The sequence below is a fragment of the Podarcis erhardii genome (genome assembly GCF_964252035.2).
Source record: "Podarcis erhardii genome assembly, chromosome: 9".
In the NCBI taxonomy this organism is placed as follows: Eukaryota; Metazoa; Chordata; class Lepidosauria; order Squamata; family Lacertidae; genus Podarcis; species Podarcis erhardii.
In genome coordinates, this window is record NC_138512.1 from 53,926,293 (window position 1) to 53,944,895 (window position 18,603).

An 18,603-nucleotide genomic window follows, 5' to 3' on the forward strand; every position below is an offset into this window, starting at 1 on the left:
TTAAAAGCAGGAGGCCTTCCTTGCTGGCTAGCTGCCTGGCAAGGAAGCCAGTGATAGCAATGATGATAGATGGTGAAATTGTTAGTGAGGAGGTGGTCCTAGTGAGGCAGTGAAGCCCATGGAGTTTATTGCCCAAAGTTCCTCCAAAGCCTAGAGCTGGCACTGTTAGGAATGGCTCTTCTGAATTGGTGAGCGGATTTCTAAAACATACTAAAGTAAATGGTATATACAGTCTCTCTCTCTCTCTCTCTCTCTCTCTCTCTCTCTCTCTCTCTCTGTGTGTGTGTGTGTGTGTGTGTGTGTGTGTGAATATGAAGGCACTGTGGATCATTCTCCTAAACAGATAATCTCAGTTGAAGGATTAAAAAAAGAAGTAGACATAACTGCCAGGTATTTATGCCAACGCAAGGCAAGGCAAAGCTGGTGCCATCTCTGGCTTTCTTATCCTGTCAAGCAGAATAAGAGACAGAAAGTTGCAAAACCAAGTTCTCTGTCCACTTTTGACAGGAGTCGTATTTGTGTGATGCACATTCCGCCTTTGCTTCACACGGCTATGAACTGAGGTGACCGAAATACGTCCGTCGCCTAAGTGAGGAGGCACTGTGGGATTTATTTATTTTTTAAAGTGCACTGCCCTACCCAAGAGAGAAAAGATTTGGATTAAGGGGAATTTAAATTAAATGAAAAGAGGATTACTTCACCTTTCCAGTTCTAAGTAATTAATTGATTCTGCCCACCCGCCCACTGATTCTGCAGATTAGCATTACCTGCTTCCAGACTTCTTCTTGCATTTCCTATCTGCCCTCATTTGCTTATTTCACGCCTCTTACATGTTTAAACTTTACTTTCCCAATGTCATCCTCCTGTCTATATTTCGCCGTGAAGATACAGCTTTAAGGGTAAGCAGAGTTTTAGGGCAGTAAAATGCTCAGTGTTTTCCCCTTGAGTCTGGAACTGCTTCCTTAATCCAGGCTCCAACATTTTTCTTAGAAAACTGTTAAAACGGCAGAAATAAAGATACAAAAGTATTGACCATGATCACACAGTAGAGAAGCCTTTTTCTGCTATGACCTGCTGCAAACGACAGTTTACTTAAAACACTGGCCCTGCAGAATGCTACACAGAAATGGTTTAGCTACATTGATGGTGCCATGTCTATACTGGCCTTACTCTATGTGCAAATAATTTTGCAGCCTCAGGCAAGTTTCTAAAAGCATACTGATGTCTATGGGGTGAATGCATATTGACAAAATCCTCTGGGAATTCAGGGTGGCCTATTTTCTGCAGTTTGGGATTATCTTGTGGATGAGCTCTCACTGCAAGATATTTTGTGTATGTGGCAGCCGAGTAAAGGTTTCGTTCTGAAGAGAACAACTTATGAAAGAGCAGGTTGACATGCCACCTGAGAGAATATATGAAAGTAGCCAGTGGCAAATAATAAAACAAAGATTATTATCCAAGCTGTGAAAGCAATATGGGCTGCCCAGGGGTTTGTACTTTTGCAGGTCTCCTTGTCAAGACTTCTGGCAGGTCGTCTTGTCTAGACTCTGCAAGGACATGTAATTGCTACTGTAGTGATGTCAACTCTGGAGCTGGGGATCCCCAGGGACAGTTGCTGCTGCTTTTCTTATTCTTATTTAAATTTGTATACTGACCTTCATCCTCTCACCAGCCCCAGCCAAGGCGATGATGGGAGTTGTAGTCCAGAAACATCTGGAAAACCGATTCCTATCATCCCTGACAACTAGCTGTCCCAGCTAATGGGACTTGAAGAGACGAAAGCTTGGAGTTCAGTGGCGCAGCATACTAAATACATACCAAATAACTAATAAATCTCTGGGCAGAAAGAAAAGCAACTATGGAAGTCATCCAGAGCATATGTCCAGTGCCAGTTCAGCTCTCTACCTGTTCTTCATCTACCTTTCTCTAAAATACAATTTCTTCACATGCAAAGCTTGTTGACATCATCTCCAGCAAGCGGAAGGAGGTGGCTGAAGGCAGACATGTTCTCTTTTCTAAAATGTCTATCTCTCCCAGAACAGTCCCTGGTCAGTTCCTCAACTGTTGTTAAGGCCAGCTATAGAGAGCCACCAGCTAATTTACCTAACAAAGAGAAGGTACTGGGCAGTTTTACCAGGGCTATTAATAAGACTCCAAGACTCTTATCAGGTATGTGTCAGGCAACCTACACCAACAGAGAGCCTATTCAGGGAAATCTTAGATCAAAACTCATTGAGTTGGAAGGGATTCTGAGAGGCCGTCCAGCCCAACTCCCAGTCCCATAACAATACGCAATAGAATAGGTTTTCTCCAATGGTGACTGTGCATTAGCAGAAAGCACTTATGCTTGCACAACACAGAGCACCTGTTTTTTACTGTCTCCTCTATCCACCAAAGTCTCTGTGCCCCCTAAAAATTTGTTCCTGGAGCACTATGCAATATCACAAGAAGGGAAGCTGCAGGTAAGGGGAACTGGCAAAAAAAAAAAAAAAAAATGCCTTGCCGTGCATGAGCGGAAGCACTTTCTGCTGGCTCAAACTAAGTGAAGAAGAGCAAAGTTCAATTTGAGCCATGCTCACAGAATCACATCACTTAATCCTAGAAGGCGCTCCCCCCCCCAAGTGCTGGGCTCTTCCCTGTAACATGATGAGGAATAAAAGACTCCCTTTAAGGATAGCTAAAGTTCCTCATTGCTGCATGAAAATAAGCAGCCCTGGAGTAATACTCAGGTCAAAGGGCATGATTTCCTGTGAGACCTGAGCAAGCTGTAAGAAAATGAAGATGTCTAAGACTACTGACCATCCCTTAGAAGTGTCTCAGTCATCTCATAAATTGTTGCAGAATAGATAAATGCTTTGCAATCATCACTTGGGTTAAAGTAATATCCTTCCTACAAGAAGGAAGAGAATACAAGTTCTTCCCATCATTTATATCAGCATGAAACATTTCAAATGTGAGTGTACTTGGAGGGGTTGGTGAAGGAAGAGGTCACTTTACCAACCTCTCTAAGTACATCTACATTTGAAATGTTTCATGCCAATATAAACAATGGAACATCTTGTATTTCCAGTGCTGTTCACTTTCCTAATGAGAAAGATTTTGCCCCTACTGTTGCTGATTCTGACTTATTTTCTTTTTGTTCCTCCTGTCTGTCTTGGATGCCTTTTGGGAATTCACTGATAAAATTTGTATCACATACCGACTGTTAATGCTTTCTATTTCCCACTTGACTCAAACATTATCAATATTGAATTTGTGACTATTCCAAGACTGAGATGGTATGCATGTGCCTACAACTATGTATTCCCCAGCAGTTTAAAAGGCTCACTCAAAGACCATGAAGTAACTCAAGGAACTGAGGCACGTCAGTGCCTTCCGTTAAGAGACCTGCTGTGCTGCATATGCCAGGCGTCCTAGATCGAAAGCACATCCCACTTTAAAAGTTAGCATTGTTTTTTGTCACTTCAGCTTAGAGGCAGCATGTCAAAGTATTCTCCATGCAAACATACACTTTATTGACTCATTATAAATAAAACATGGAGAGGTATTCTTTAATTACTGTAAATGTAGCTTGTTTACCCAAGGAGGCTTTTAATGTAAGATGCTCAACATGTTTTATTAGCACATTGAAACTGCTATGCCTTATTGACTTCTTCCTTAATGCACAATTCGCTTCTCCATCCCTAAAGTCGAGTTGACAGGGTTCCAGAAAGGAAGACAGAATTGTGAATCTGTCAGAAGGTTTATAATACTATCACAGTTATAAGAGCGCCACATAGCTATTGCACGCTACTTTCTGATTCTGCATTTAGGGATACATGAGCATACTATCCCCAACAACAAAACATGCTCAGTCAGGGTCTTGAAGGAAGTGCTTTCTGCCTCCTTTGTGCACCCCCAAAGCCCTTGGGGGAGGGGCAGCTGGGAGTGATGTCCATAGGAATAAGGTCAACAGGTTGTGAGCAGGAGGTCCTGCTTTCATTGATCTTGCTTATGTCCATTTGAAAATGAGTGCTTGCTCTTGTGATTGCTCCTGTTTGAAAGCTCAAAACATCACATGCCAGCCAGCAGCGATGCATGGAGGATGGCCAACAGCTGGAGTAGGTCATTGTCAAGATGTCCTGCTTGTGAACTTCATAGAGGCATTTTGTTAGCCACCGTGGGAAGTAGGATGCTAGACTAGATTGCCCTTTGGTCTGATCCAGCCGTGCACTTACATTCCCAGTTTCAGAACTGAACACGGACCTGGAGGACCACAGGCTTTTAGTACAATAAGAGGAACACATGCTGCCAGCATTACTGAACCTAGATAACAATATTTATTCCAGCATTGCAGTTTAAAAAGGAATTGCTTGGGTGATAAACCTGAAAAAGAAACAGCTTTAATAGAGTTTAATTGTTGCTTCTGCACTGATGCATATCACCACTACTCAAAGAAACCATCACTCTCCAAGCGTCATGCCTTATCCATGAAAAATGTGAACTTTTGAACATTTTCTCTTGGTATTCTAACCCTTAAAAGAGAAGAGACAGTATTCATCATGGCTGACATTTATAAAAACATTTCTATCCCACCTTTCTGTTGCAGCTAAAATACCTTGAGTCGGCTTATATCATAGTTTAATCAATAAACACAACAAAAAGACAAGCAAAGATGCATGAACAGGAAGCCTAACTGACATACTAGAATAACAATGGGACAGTAGTCATAGAAAAATCCAGTATCAGCCAGCAATAACAACATCAGTAAGCATTTGTATAGTGCTTTCAGGTGTTCAAGGGCTACATAGGTATTGTTAGAATTCCGTCATGTGAAAGACAACAATCCCATGACTGGTATTACCTAGTTGTAATCCTTAAAGCAGCCCCAAAACCATAAATTAAGTTAGTGTTATTATCTCCCATATTGCAGATGGGGAGACTGATGACTTTCCTGCCACTTTTCCTCAGGAAAAGCCGCTCTTTACCACTGAATTGGACATCAAATGGGTTTTCCACGGAATGATATTTGTTCCCGTTCAGTGGTAAAGAGTGGGTTTTTGAGGGGGAAACTGCTCAAGTCTATGCCCAGAAAGCATGGGACAAGCACGGGACAAGCTTGGATCCTTGCTTTCTAGGCACAGGACAAGCAAAGTCTGGAAGAGCCCTGAGGGAGTGTAGCTTGCTGAAGGCAACCCTGTGCGTTCAAAGCATTGGGACTGGTGTAGCAGAAAGCAGAGGCCAGCAGTAGGCGGAACCAGAGCCAATAGCAGGCAGAGCCACCTCCTGATTGGCAGTAAAACAACAGCAGGTGGATGCTGTCTGAGAGCAGACTCCAGTTGGTGAAACAGTGCCCCATTCACCTAATGAACTGGCCTCCACTGCTGTATGCTAGGGGCGGAAATCGTCAGGGTGGAGACGAAATGGATTACATCCTAGGCTGTGCAACAAAGAAATCCCTTCATGCATTTCCACCAGCCGTAGTTATGATGATGGCAGGATGTCCCGCTGATCTAACTGGATGTTGCATTGATTATGACAGCTCAGTCTTCAGCTATGATGGTAGACTGTAACAATGCAAATCTTCAGGTTTTTTTATTCATGTCCAGTGTAAACAGCACATTGGTGCTTTTTTAAAAAATTAGCTGTTCTGAGTTCAATGCTCTTGGGATAATGATGTACTTATGGCATATGGATGTGCAACATCAGCATACTAGCACTACATACCTATGGGCCACGGATCCATATTGTGTTAATGTTTCCAGACACCCAGTTAATATGTGATGCTCAGTGCATGGAATCCTCCACAGGTAACCATTCTTCTTTGTTGTTGCCTTTTATAAACATGATATGGAAGTTTATTAAAAATGAAGTTACATAAACTCCAGTATCAACTATCATCAACCTGGAAAAAGCTGTTCATGTCCACACCAGAAGATAATATTATTCATTTTGTAGGAACCATTGAAGAAGATGAAGGTGATGATCTATTGTTGAGTTCTGTGGATGAGTTCTGGTGGTTTCCTCACATGTGGAGCCACATGCAACCTCATCTCTTCCACAACGAGTCATCTCTGGTAGAACAGATGATCCTCAACAAGGAATTTGCACTAGTGAGTAACCTCTAGTTTTTCAAATATCATTACGAGCAGATCCACATTGCTTATTTTATAGTTTTCATCCTTGAGGTAATGATAAGATCCATGATTTTAGTAGGTCTAAATCAGGGGTCCTCTAACTTTTTAGACAGGGGGCCACTTCACTGTCCCTCAGACACTGTTGGGGGCCAGACTATAGTTTGAAAAAAATATGTAGTACACAAAAAATAGGAAAAATACAATATTTAAAAGCCACACCAAAGTTGGATAACTTTACCCTTGCTCCGGGGGAGGGGGGTGGCATTAGCCAGATTTAGGGGCATTACTCTCCCTCCTTCAGTTCCCTCCTTCAGTTCCCAGATATGTGAGCTGGGCATACATTTGGTAAAAAGCCTATAGCCGGTAGCTTTGCCTGCTGAAACATCTGGGAGACGCTCCCAGTGCCGGCAGACAGAACCATGGTAGTCTGAAAGCTGCCCTACATGGTGTGAGGCAGCTTCCTATGGCTCAGCACCTGTTTTCCCAGCTGGGCACCTCATTCTGCACAGGTGCCGCCTACCTGGATTTTAAGGAGCGCCCCTTCCAGAGGGTCACAGGACAGGTTGAAGGCCAAGGTGACAGGTAGCAGTGCCCTCTCGTGCGGAAAGGCGTCCTCCTCCTCAGCGGCGCCTGTCCTCAGTGAGGGAGAAGTACCGCCGGGGGTTGAGGGTTCAACATGGACACCCATGCCCCGTGGAAGAGGTCCAGGCTGTGCAGGCTGCTGGGTGTCACCCACAGGATCTCACTGTCCTCCCCTCCCCACAGGGCAGCGTGGCCCCACTCCGCCTTCACCAGCCACTCCCTGCCGTGTGTCTACGCAGATACCGGCAGCGGCAGCAGCCCCCTGCTCCGGTCCCAGCTCTCCCCACCACCGCTGCCCCTCAGCTCAGTCACAGCCAAGTGGATGCCAGTGCCCAGCAGCCCTTGCAGGTTCACTAGGGCCTCCAGCATCAGCAGCCCCGAGTCTGGCAGCGTCTCCCCATGCCGCACCAGGACGCTGGAGCCCAAGGCGGCCACAAGTCACGGAGCTTGCCCTGCCCCTGCTGACACTAGTAACACCCAGTCTAGCCTCCTCATGGGCCAGACCCACACATGCCTCCCCCCGCCAGGCCCAGCTGCCTCAGGAAGGCCCGTCCTAGCCACAGCTCTAGCCCCAAGGCTGCCTCGGCCTCCAGCAGTGCAGCGCACAGCAGCAGCAGTTGCTCCTCAGACCCCGCCAGGTGGACAGCCAGCACCAGAGGGCCTCCCACTGCGGCCACCATCGCCACCACGGCCTACTGCCCATCAGCCAGGGCCACCAGCAGCCCCATGGCCACGGGCAGGTCCTGCAGACAGGGTCTACCAGGCTGCGCAGCACCACCACCGCTATAGAGAGACATGGAAAGGTCCTCACAGCAGCGGGGAGAAAGCCTGGGAGGACCAGAGAGAGAGGCGCAGGAAGGAGGCCCCTTCAAGGCCCCTTCAAGGGCACTTCCGGCCCAACTTTGGAAAATGCCCAGTGCGAAAGAAGACATGCAGATAACTAGAGATACGAGTGAGTAGAGTGGAACCACTGGCAGGGGTGGGCTCATGGGGGTGGGGTGGGTTTACGGCCCTGACGGGCTGAATCTAGCCTGTGTGCCATAGTTTGAGGACCCCTGGTCCAAATCATCTGTTTTTACTCTGTTCTTACGCTGCATTTTTTCTACATTTTATTCACTGTAAGCAGCTTTGATTATTACTTTCTTAAAAGTGGGATATAAACAATTTAAATATTTGAAATAAATAATAATAAGCACTCATGCCTTCCCCATAAGCATCCAGAGAATCTTGATTTGGTAGTGATGCTGAAAAAGTCATTTTTACCCACCCCCACCTACCTACCACCACTTCATTCCAAAGCAACTATTCCATGTTAACAGACATGCTTTGACATGGAGACTCATGCCTCACTGTATTGGCCAAGGAAAGTCCATAGTTCAGTATAGCACTTGCTTTATGTAGGATGGTCCAAAGTTCATGATAGGGCTGGGGGAAACTCCTGTCTAAAACCTTTGAGAGCAGCTGTGAGTTAATGCAAATGATTCTGCGCTGGATGGACCAATGGTCTGGCTTCTTATAAGGCAGTCCCTACATGATGGAACATGGAAAATTTAAATATTTCCAGTCCTTCTGTTCCAAATACACAAATGCCAATATATTGGTTTATTTTGTAGCTGAGGCACCAGATAACAAGCTGCTGAGGCAAAATCCCAACTAGGAAAGAGTTCCATGTCCTCCCCAAGAGCAGAATCAGAAATTGTATCTATCATTTTCAGAGTGTAGTCAATATTCTGAAGCGTTATGTAATTATTCAGCCCATCAGTAAGATTTCAGTAAAATGATAACTGTTCTTACATTTCTCTAAATATTGAAACGGACGTCAATTTGTTAGGACGGGGGAAGCTGAATTGCATGCTTCTATAAGCCTTCTATAAATGCTCCATTTCCAAGAAAAGTTGTCAAGATGTAATGTTGCTATTTATACCAAAACTACCATCCAAGCTGGATGAAGGGAAGATGTTTCTGGCACATACAGTGTAATCATAAGTGGCCCACTTGTTTGGGGTGGGTGGGTGATAAAATTCAGCATAGAAGCAAAATAATATTTACACTTACATCACTGTCAGAAGCTTTTTCGGTCTTAGTTACAGCCTCTCTTTTCTGCCGAGTGTTGCCTTCTCAATAACCTCAGCCACCGTCAAAACCAGAAGGGAGGCGAGTGTGAGAATGCAATAATGGAAGGAAACGAACTGTCTACATCAATCAAAATATATTCATGCAATATTCTGGATTTGCAGATGCCTTTTTGAGACAACATGCTGATATTACATACACATAAACATTTTTATAGTGTTTTTCACATCAGCATAGTTCTCAGTCTCCTTACCTTAACATTGGGAAACTGGTCATGCCACACAAAGGAAAGGCTGTAGCTTTGCTGTGCATCCCTATTTAGCACTAAAAGGTAAAGGGACCCCTGACCATTAGGTATGGTTGTGACTGACTCTGGGGTTGCGGCGTTCATCTTGCTTTACTGGCCGAGGGAGCCGGCGTACAGCTTCCGGGTTATGTGGCCAGCATGACTAAGCCGCTTCTGGCAAGCCAGAGCAGCGCATGGAAATGCCGTTTACCTTCCTGCTGGAGCGGTACCTATTTATCTACTTGCACTTTGATGTGCTTTGGAACTGCTAGGTTGGCAGGAGCAGGGACCGAGCAATGGGAGCTTACCCTGTCACGGGGATTCGAACCGCCAACCTTCTGATTGGCAAGTCCTAGGCTCTGTGGTTTAACCCACAGCGCCACCCACGTCCCTTTTTAGCACTAGGCTACTGCTAAATTTGATCCAACTGCAGTGCAGAGCAATGTATCCTATATACTAATAGTAAACTTAGACACTGCTATCAACAAGAGGGATATATCAGGAGGCTCAGAGGACCTTCACACACACACACACACACACACACACATATTTTTTGGGGGGAAATTAAAGCCCAATAAGGCCCAAATCTCACTTCCACCCTTAGATAACATGAGCCATACCACATGCTCTCATTGTGGTTCTTGGTTCCCTTTCCAAAATGCACCTTAAGCTCTTTCTTGCAGCCAGGCATAATACAACACAGCTCCATGAATATCAGAGCTCCCTACCTCATCCCCATTGATTTCAGTGGATTGTGGCCAGAATATTCACAAGCCACACAATCATTAAAGCTGTAGTCCTCAATTGCACACAGCAGGATAAACATGTAATACTTTGAAATACTGAAAACTGGAAGGGTTGTTGATAGGTTCAAAATGGGGCGGGTGGGAATTGAAACTTTACAAAAATAATATAATGCATTAAGCTGACACAGTAAAAAATAATCTCCTAGGGGAAGTCTCAGCCTGCCTGAACAATACTAGAAAAAACACATTCCAGTGCTAAAAGTAGATAAGAGCTTATGCAAATCTTTTAATTCAGCAAGGTGACAGCTTAGAAAATGCTGAGAGCCAACATATCACCTCTCTGCTTTTGACAAAACTGAAAGCAATTCATCAGGGATCGCTTCTTCATCTAGCCTTGCTATGCCAACAGAGGACAAAACGATTTTCTTTCTCAGACTGTTAGAAACATTGGATCTTCTATGTTAAAACAGACAGGTGTCTGTTTCAGGGCCACAAATACACGGGACTTTCGGGGCAGCTCCCTCCCTGGGGTATTTCAATTCAGGCCACTCCCAGACATTACAGCTGTAGGTTTTTTGTGTTTTTTTAAGTCCCTATCTTTTTACTTGAGGCAAGTATGCAGGCAGTAAAACCCAATTGGGTTTTATTATGATCTGTCGAGATCATATGTTCAAGAAGCAGGTTCTTTTATAATTTTTCAGCTAGTGTTCAGCACTCAATTTACCCAAGCAGGTGCTGAAGCTCAAGCTGTCTTTTTGGATGCACTTTCTCTGGGTTACAGATCCTCCAAACTAGACATGATATCAAATATGTGATTGACTTTAATGTGTCGGGGGTGTTGTCATCATTGTTCTAAATCACACCCAACAAATTTGCTGCAAATACGTCAACAGGCATATAGTACTTATAGTACTGTAACGGGAGCAGGTGGTGCTATGGTCTAAACCACTGAGCCTCTTGGGCTTGCTGATCGGAAGGTCAATGGTTCGAATCCGCATGATGGTGTGAGCTCCCATTGCTCCAGCTTCTGCCAACCTAGCAGTTCGAAAGCACACTAGTGCAAGTAGATAAATTGGTATCACTGTGGCAGGAAGGTAAACAGCGTTTCCGTGCGCTCATCACGGTGTTCCGTTGCGCCAGAAGCAGTTTAGTCATGCTGACCACATGACCCAGAAAGCTGTCTGTGGACAAACGCTGGCTCCCTCAGCCTGAAAGAGAGATGAGCTCCACAACCCATAGTTGCCTTTGACTGGACTTAACTGTCCAGGCATCCTTTACCTTTACCTTATTCTTATATTTACCATTGTCTCTGATTTGGCCTTGCTCCATAGAAAGTAACATCTCTATACATTACTAAGAAGTTACATGAATCATAGAATTGTAGAGTCCACCTTCCTTCAGTGCAGGAACCTTTTGCCTTACCCTGAGCGTAAGAGTTTCATGATCTACCAACTGAGCTATCCCAACTCCTCCATTGTTCTCTGTCATCATCTTCATTCAGAAAGCATTTGGTAAAGCCTTTGGTGCAAGGAATGTGCCTAGCAGAACTGCGAGTTTGAAAGGTGCTCATTTAAGCATTCAAACTAATGTACTGAAGCGCAAAGAGGATTGAAGTGAAACAACCAGTACCATTTTACTTTTAGTAAGAATATCCGAATGTACGGTAATAGGGAATCCCTTTACATTTTCTACAGATGCCAAGTCTAAACCCAGAAGTGTTAAGAGTAAATAATTCACTTTGCAAGGGCACATATTGCACTTCTAGAACTTGTGAAAACAGGAGGTGACTAATTTTGGCATTTTGACAGAAGCAATGAAATGTACAGTATCAGAATTTACTGATGCTTGAATGGATCACTCAACCTTGTGTAAACATTCCAATATTTTATAGTGATCAAGCATCAAAGATCCCTTCTTCACTTTACATTTTCATTGTGGAATATGGCCTTCTTTTTGTTTTGTTTTTTCAGAAAAAGGCCACCGATTTATTACATATTAAATTTCATCTCCAGCAACTGAGAAGAGAAGGATATTAAATTTCCTTTCAATAATATGTTAGCTTCTGTCCACTTTCTTTGATTTTATCCTTCTTACTTATCAATCTAATGTAGACATAGAGCTGTTTTGTTTGTTCAGTTTTGGGGAGCATTTCCCTACCCTTGTAAATTTCCTCCAGTGTATCTTAACACTGAAAAAACCTAATAGCTACTTTAGTTGACATTTTCAAGGGTGATAATAATTAACACCTTTGCTGCTTGACAAGGGCCCTACTGATTTTTTGTCTTATGCATTTTTATTGGCATTTCAAATGAAGAAAGGAACAGTCCAGTAAATCATGTTGTCTGCTTGGCCAAATAACAGGGTGCAACAATTATTTGATCATAGGATATGATTATACACGTTGTTGTTTTTTAAACACAGAACAGTAATTCTGGAACACTAAAGTCAACTGGATGCCAGTTATAGCATGGGGTATTCAGTTGGGCAAGGCAGTTAAGCCTTAAGCCCCATGCAGATGCAATTTGATAAATGAATTCTAAAGAAGCAAGTTGGACCCGTACATGATGCAGCTGCCTCTGGCAAAATAGCTTGCCTTAAATTAGACATGACAATCTTGCTGCCTCGGGACAAGCCCTGAAACAAGGTGCAGGTTATCAAACCCCGGTAGGTGCTGATGAAGCTATTCCCCAAGGCTATGCTAGAAGGCTGGATCCTTTTTCACATCAGAACCCTGCGGGTTTAAAAAATTATTTTTAACAAGGGGAAGTGAATCAGCAGTGAAGTTGTGAGCTCAAGAGCAGGAGCCCAGGATAAGGATCAAGAAAAGGTGAAGGAGGAAGAAAGTCATAGAAGAAAATCCTCTCCAGCACATTGAGCTAGTTCTTGAAAGGAGCAAGAGACCAAGCTTTCAAGTTACATCAAATTCTTCCCTGGTGTTTTCAGAACGATTTGCATTGTGAGATTTATGGTTGCATAGGTCACTTTGATACCGTACATTTAACATGCTCTTATAGCAATTTTCAGTCATACCCTAAATAATGATGCACCAGGTGTTCAGGTTGGGCTTCAATTACCCAAAACTGTCTTAGAAAAGAGAAAGACTTTTCTCCCGGTCCTTGGCCAGGGAGCAAATAACCTGCTGGCTTTCATGCCCAGAAGGGTGAAGAATGCTTCTCTCTCATGCCATCATTGATCCCCCTGCCCTCACTTAGTTGGTTAAATAATCAGGAGATCCTCTAAAAAATTGTTTTTCTTTTCTTTTCTTTTTTTTATAAATCATGTTTATTAGTGTTCCAATAAGAACATCCAATTAAAAAATCCATCAGATCACCCCAGATTGGAAAATTGGAATGAAGTCAGGAAAATCTGCGCTGGCAAATTGACAGTTGAAAATATATATATACACAAATAAAACTGTACCAAATGGATGAAAGGATATATGATCTCTGACATGATTGAGAATCGCACAGCCAGGGACGGGGAACTTTAAAGCGTTAAGATTGGAATGTGGAAAATATGAGAACAACAAGAAGAAGGCAGAAATGAAAATATTGGAGATATACTTCAGAGGTCCAGAGTATGGGAAGCCTGAAAAATTAATAATTAATAATTTGGATTGTAATTTGGCTTTTTAAAATTTTATTTTATTATTTTTAATTGGATTGTGATAAAAAGTTATTGTTTCAATGAATATAGCCTTCTTTATCACCTGAGTCTTTTTTCTGGGTGCAAGGGCAAGCTGTAGATATTGTACTAGCAAAACTGGAGAGTGGCTTGCAAGGCACCATTGGTGAGTCATTTGATGTGACATCTGTTGCAAGCTAGAGGGGCTTACAACAAAGTCTGTCAAGCAGTTGTGGATCGCCTGGTTGACCCTTCTGCCTCTGATCAGTCCTCCTGCTATAGAACCTTCCTTATATGTGGAAAACACACTGACTAGCAAATGATTGGAAAACGATAGACAAAAATAAGTAGGGTAAGAGACAGGTGATATTTCTCCCCAAAGTGGTGCAGTTTGGAATGAATGCTTACACATCATTGACCACTGCTTCCTCTAATGATAAACTTGTTGATACTTTATAGTATTGTCCTACAAGGAGTAGTGTTCTTTGTTTTTCGCCCCCAGGAACATGGTATTCCAACTGACATGGGCTATGCAGTGGCTCCACACCATTCTGGCGTCTACCCTGTTCATATTCAGCTTTATGAAGCCTGGAAGAAAGTCTGGGGTATTAAAGTCACCAGCACTGAAGAGTACCCTCATCTGAAACCTGCACGGTACAGGCGGGGCTTCATCCACAATGGCATCATGGTACATTGCATTTCCATTACTTCATAATCGTATCTTGGCAAAAATGGCTAAAGCAATGCTATTATTCACATTGCTTGGAGTTTTAAACATGGTCTTTAAAAACCATCAGTGACAAAGAACTTTAAGAAGCTGCCACACTTGAATTGTACATTTGCAATACCAGCTGGTGGTTCAGTTCCCTTCCATGCTTTCACCAGAAACTGGGAGGGCACTTGAAAAGAATATCCAACCTAAAAATTTCTTTAATTAATAAGTGCAAAAAAAAAAAAAATAACCCTTCAGTTTGCATGAATCACTTTACAGAGGTTTGACTATAGGCAAAATTACTGATTTATTTTGCATAAGATTTTAAATGCCTCTGGATCATGCTTTGTAAAGTAAGTGAGCATTCAGACAGGGAGCATGATTATACTTCAGAGCTATTCCTCTGGCTGCCCTTCTGTATAGGATAACAACATACTTTATCCATGTGGTCAACAAACTCAGATGGGATGCATATTTCTCCTGCCAGTGTGCTGTGACAGGGTTCAAGCAACAGTCACCACTGCATAAAAGTGAAGCAATTCCCAGCCAAGGTACAGAGAGGACAGCTGTTTATATTTTCCACTGAATGTCATGGCATGAGGTCAAAGCTGTTGGTCCTGGGTCATGTTTACCTAGATTAACTTGGCCCATCACTGAGGAAAAAAAGCTCTGGCTAGCTGGCAGCTGTACTAACCAAACTAGCAAGAAGAACAGATTGGAGAAAGGGGGGGGGGACCACAGATTAACATTATCTCCAAATGAAACGTCAAGGAAATTTTAGGCAGATGGAAATCAGAAACACAAATTACATGCCTTCAGTACTCTACCAGTAGGAAATATGGCTCAATATGTTTAATTAAGGGTAGTTTTTTTTTCTGGATCTCACTATGAAACAGGTAACATGATTACCAACATGTATTCTGAGCCCTTTATTGGTTTCTGAAATGGAGAAAGTTGGAGCCACAGAAACAAACACACTATTGCAGTTCCCAGAATGCTTCTGTGGTTGAAAGTTTTGACTTAAAGAAGTGGTTTCAAACCTTTCTTCAGAAGTAAAGAGGATTACCTTTTCATGAAAAACCATTTATATCTACACTATCTGCACTGTTTGGGGAAGCAGTTATGGCCAGAGGTTTATTTGTGTTGAAAAAGAACTACATACATTGGAAGATGGAAATACAAATAGCTACTTGTGAGGATGCTCAGGGCATCTACGTACTCTATGGTGTCACTAACACCATGTTTTACTAGAGACCAGGGTGATTCAGACCATGCTGTAATGTACGTACTCTGAATATCAACAAGGGGATGATGACAATATGTGGTAGTGATCACCGGCTTAGATGACTTTGAAAGGGGATTTGGGCAAATGCATGGTTACTAACCATGTTAGCTTTATGGAGACACCAAGATCAGAAGCAATATGCCACTGAATCCCAGCTGCTTAGGACCAACAATGGAAGAAGGTTATTGCCTTCATCTCCATAGGCATCTGACTTGACAATGTAGGAAAACAGAATGGACTAAATGGACCATTGGTCTAATCCAGCTGGGCTCTACTTACTGACTTACTTACTTACTTACTTACTTACTTACTTACTTGTTTCATAATATTTATATGCCACTTGATGGTTAAGAAAAACAACCCCCAAAGCCTTCTTTCCACACAAGCCCTGTACAGGTGTTAGTTGTATGAAGAGAAGAAGCATAACGAAAGGGGTTGCAAGTTCCACACAACTACTCACCACATTTGCCCCTTTGTGTAAGTAACAAAGAGAGTTCTAAGGTTTATTTGCTTGTTTAATATACATATATGTGTTGTAGCAGGTTCCATATTAGGTGTTTCTACCTGCACAAGAGACAAAGTAGAAGATATCCTCTAAGACTGTACTCAGTAGCTGCAGTTTATATAAGTTTTTATAGTAAAAATAATTAACATGAAAAATGATATACGGTGTCTGTTTAGTCCCTGGCACCATTTTAGTTGATCAAAAGCTTTTGCATCTATTAAACTAACTGATTTAGTCAAATAAATATTAGATCCCATGAAATTTTGTGTTTAAAGATTAGGCCTAGGATTGAAGTGAATTAATTAGGGAGGGTTTTTAAAGCAATTAGTACCTCCTTCCTCTCAGCTGGATCTGGCCTTTTCTTAGATCAGAAAAAATAAATCTATGACGTAATAGCAGACCTTCAATTATCAGGGGATCTAGGACATGGAGGAAACACACACACACACACATATAGATCTTTTTTGTCTTTATTTTCAGGTGCTCCCTCGACAGACGTGTGGACTTTTCACCCACACAATTTTCTACAAAGAATATCCTGGAGGGCCTCAAGAACTAGACAAAAGTATACGAGGAGGTGAACTGTTTCTTACCATCCTTCTCAACCCCGTATGTACTTCCTTTTATTGTTATACAATTATAGTATAACTGAGGTTGTGTGGTGGTTTTCATTCCAAAGCACAAATAAAATCAGTTTGGTCTGAGACTTATATGAGCTGCATCCAGTACAATCACTGTGTCATATTATATTTTTGAATGGTGCTATATATAAAGGATCTCAATATATTATTGTGATTTTGATATCGTAGTATTTAAATGCCACTTATTCAAAACACTCCACATGCAACATTTTGTCGTAATGGTCTAATTCAATTTCAATATTATGACCCCTTTTTTACAGATACAAGGTGGGGTGGAAGAACTGAGCTAAGTCTGGCTTCCCTAATATCCTTTAGTGAGTTCACAGCAGGGCATTCAAACCAAGGAATTCACGGTTTGTCTTAGGGTGTGTCTACTTAGTAGTTTTGAATTCACTAGTTTTGACTTCCCAGTTTGTATGCATAGGATTGCAGCCTTAGCTTCTATGCTACATTAATATTTCATTCCGATATGTGCCTAGTCCTGGATTTATTTCACTTAAACTCCTCCCATTAACACAGCAGAGCCATTACAATATATTTTGCAACATTGTGTCTCCATTTCCAGTGATAGTATGTCCATAAAAAAATCTAAATTTGAGTATGTGTTTTCCTGCCCTGCAGAAGTGCCCACTCTTTCTTCCTAGACTGAATAAAGTCCAGGTATTTAGAATTTTGTATTGTAGGAAATACACCCAAGCAGAAAGGTTAAGAGGAACTAAAAGACTGGGAGAGACCTCAACATAATGGAAGTATGTTGCAGGAACTACCCACATAAAGTAACAGAATAAATCTGTATATTCCTCCATTGCGGGTAGCAAAGCAAAACATAAACCAGTGTTTCCCAACAGGGGAGCCCAGGATATTCCAAGGGGGCCACAGGTGAAAATTGTGTAAATAGAGGGCTTTCCTGTATCAGCAATATTTCATTCTGTCCCTATCATTTTATACAGTTGTATTTTGTATAAATTATAAAAATTATAAATAAAATAATGTTCTATTTACAAACAAAATATTTAAATAGCTACCTTCCTACAGGTAGGATGGGGGAGGGTACATGATATAGCCAGGATTTTTGTTATGGAGCAGGCTTTTGTTGGGGGGGGCAGAAACTCAAATATGTATTGATTTGTATTGATTTTTACTTATGGGCGTCTGCTGCCCTCCTGGGCTACATCCATGGGGGGCATAGGAAGGAAACAAGGTCGAAAGGGGACCACAGCTGAAAAAAGGTTGGTTTCAGGTTATCATATATAGGAGAATAGCATTCCTGCCATGAGCAGGGATGAATTTGTTCCACCGCCACCCCTTACCTGAAGGAGACTTTGAAAGGAATTTCTGCAAAGGGAAGGGGTAAGGTCACCTCAGGCAAGGTGACCATTCACAGGAAAGTGAACCTGGCCAATTTAGGGCTGATTTGATTCCTCTCATCCTCTCTTTTACTTATGCTCAGAGGTAGGTTGAGCAACGATAGATAGAAAACAGCAAGAGCTATAGGCACCATCAAGCCAATAATTTCCCCTGATTTCCCCCTCAGCAGCTACCCTCACATTAATATATTATTCACACAGCTTCTCTCACAAGGAGCACAATAAGTTAATAAAGGCTCACTTCAGAATAGCCTTGAGATAAGTGCCAATTAAGAGATAATTAACTTGAGTTAAAAGGTTGCATGATTGTCCCACCAACGATTTACCAAACAAGCTTAATATGAATAGCTGCAAGCTTGTTTGTTTGTTTACAAATTCCTTCAAAATCCCACTAAAAATAAAGCCGTCCTTAGCAACATGTCGCCATGTGCAAAATGCCACTCCCTTTATATACTTCCCGGTACAGAATTTTTCCAAACTTTATAATACAGCACTTTTTAAAAAAATATGCGGACGAGATGGTTGGACAGTGTTCTCGAAGCTACCAGCATGAGTTTGACCAAACTGCAGGAGGCAGTGGAAGATAGGAGTGCCTGGCGTGCTCTGGTCCATGGGGTCACGAAGAGTTGGACACGACTAAACGACTAAACAACAACAATGATCTCC

General features: G+C 42.3%; 1 protein-coding gene across 2 annotated transcripts in view; it reads left to right on the forward strand.

Annotated features, from left to right (window-relative positions):
- NDST4 (N-deacetylase and N-sulfotransferase 4) overlaps window positions 1–18,603 on the forward strand; it is a 120,103-nt gene that overhangs the window by 57,431 nt on the left and 44,069 nt on the right. For both annotated transcript variants that reach the window (XM_081876759.1, XM_081876758.1), the window contains 3 exons: window positions 5,938–6,092; window positions 13,930–14,115; window positions 16,410–16,538. In XM_081876759.1, the coding sequence (XP_081732885.1) occupies window positions 5,938–6,092; window positions 13,930–14,115; window positions 16,410–16,538 (470 nt within the window). The remainder of the gene's footprint in view (window positions 1–5,937; window positions 6,093–13,929; window positions 14,116–16,409; window positions 16,539–18,603) is intronic.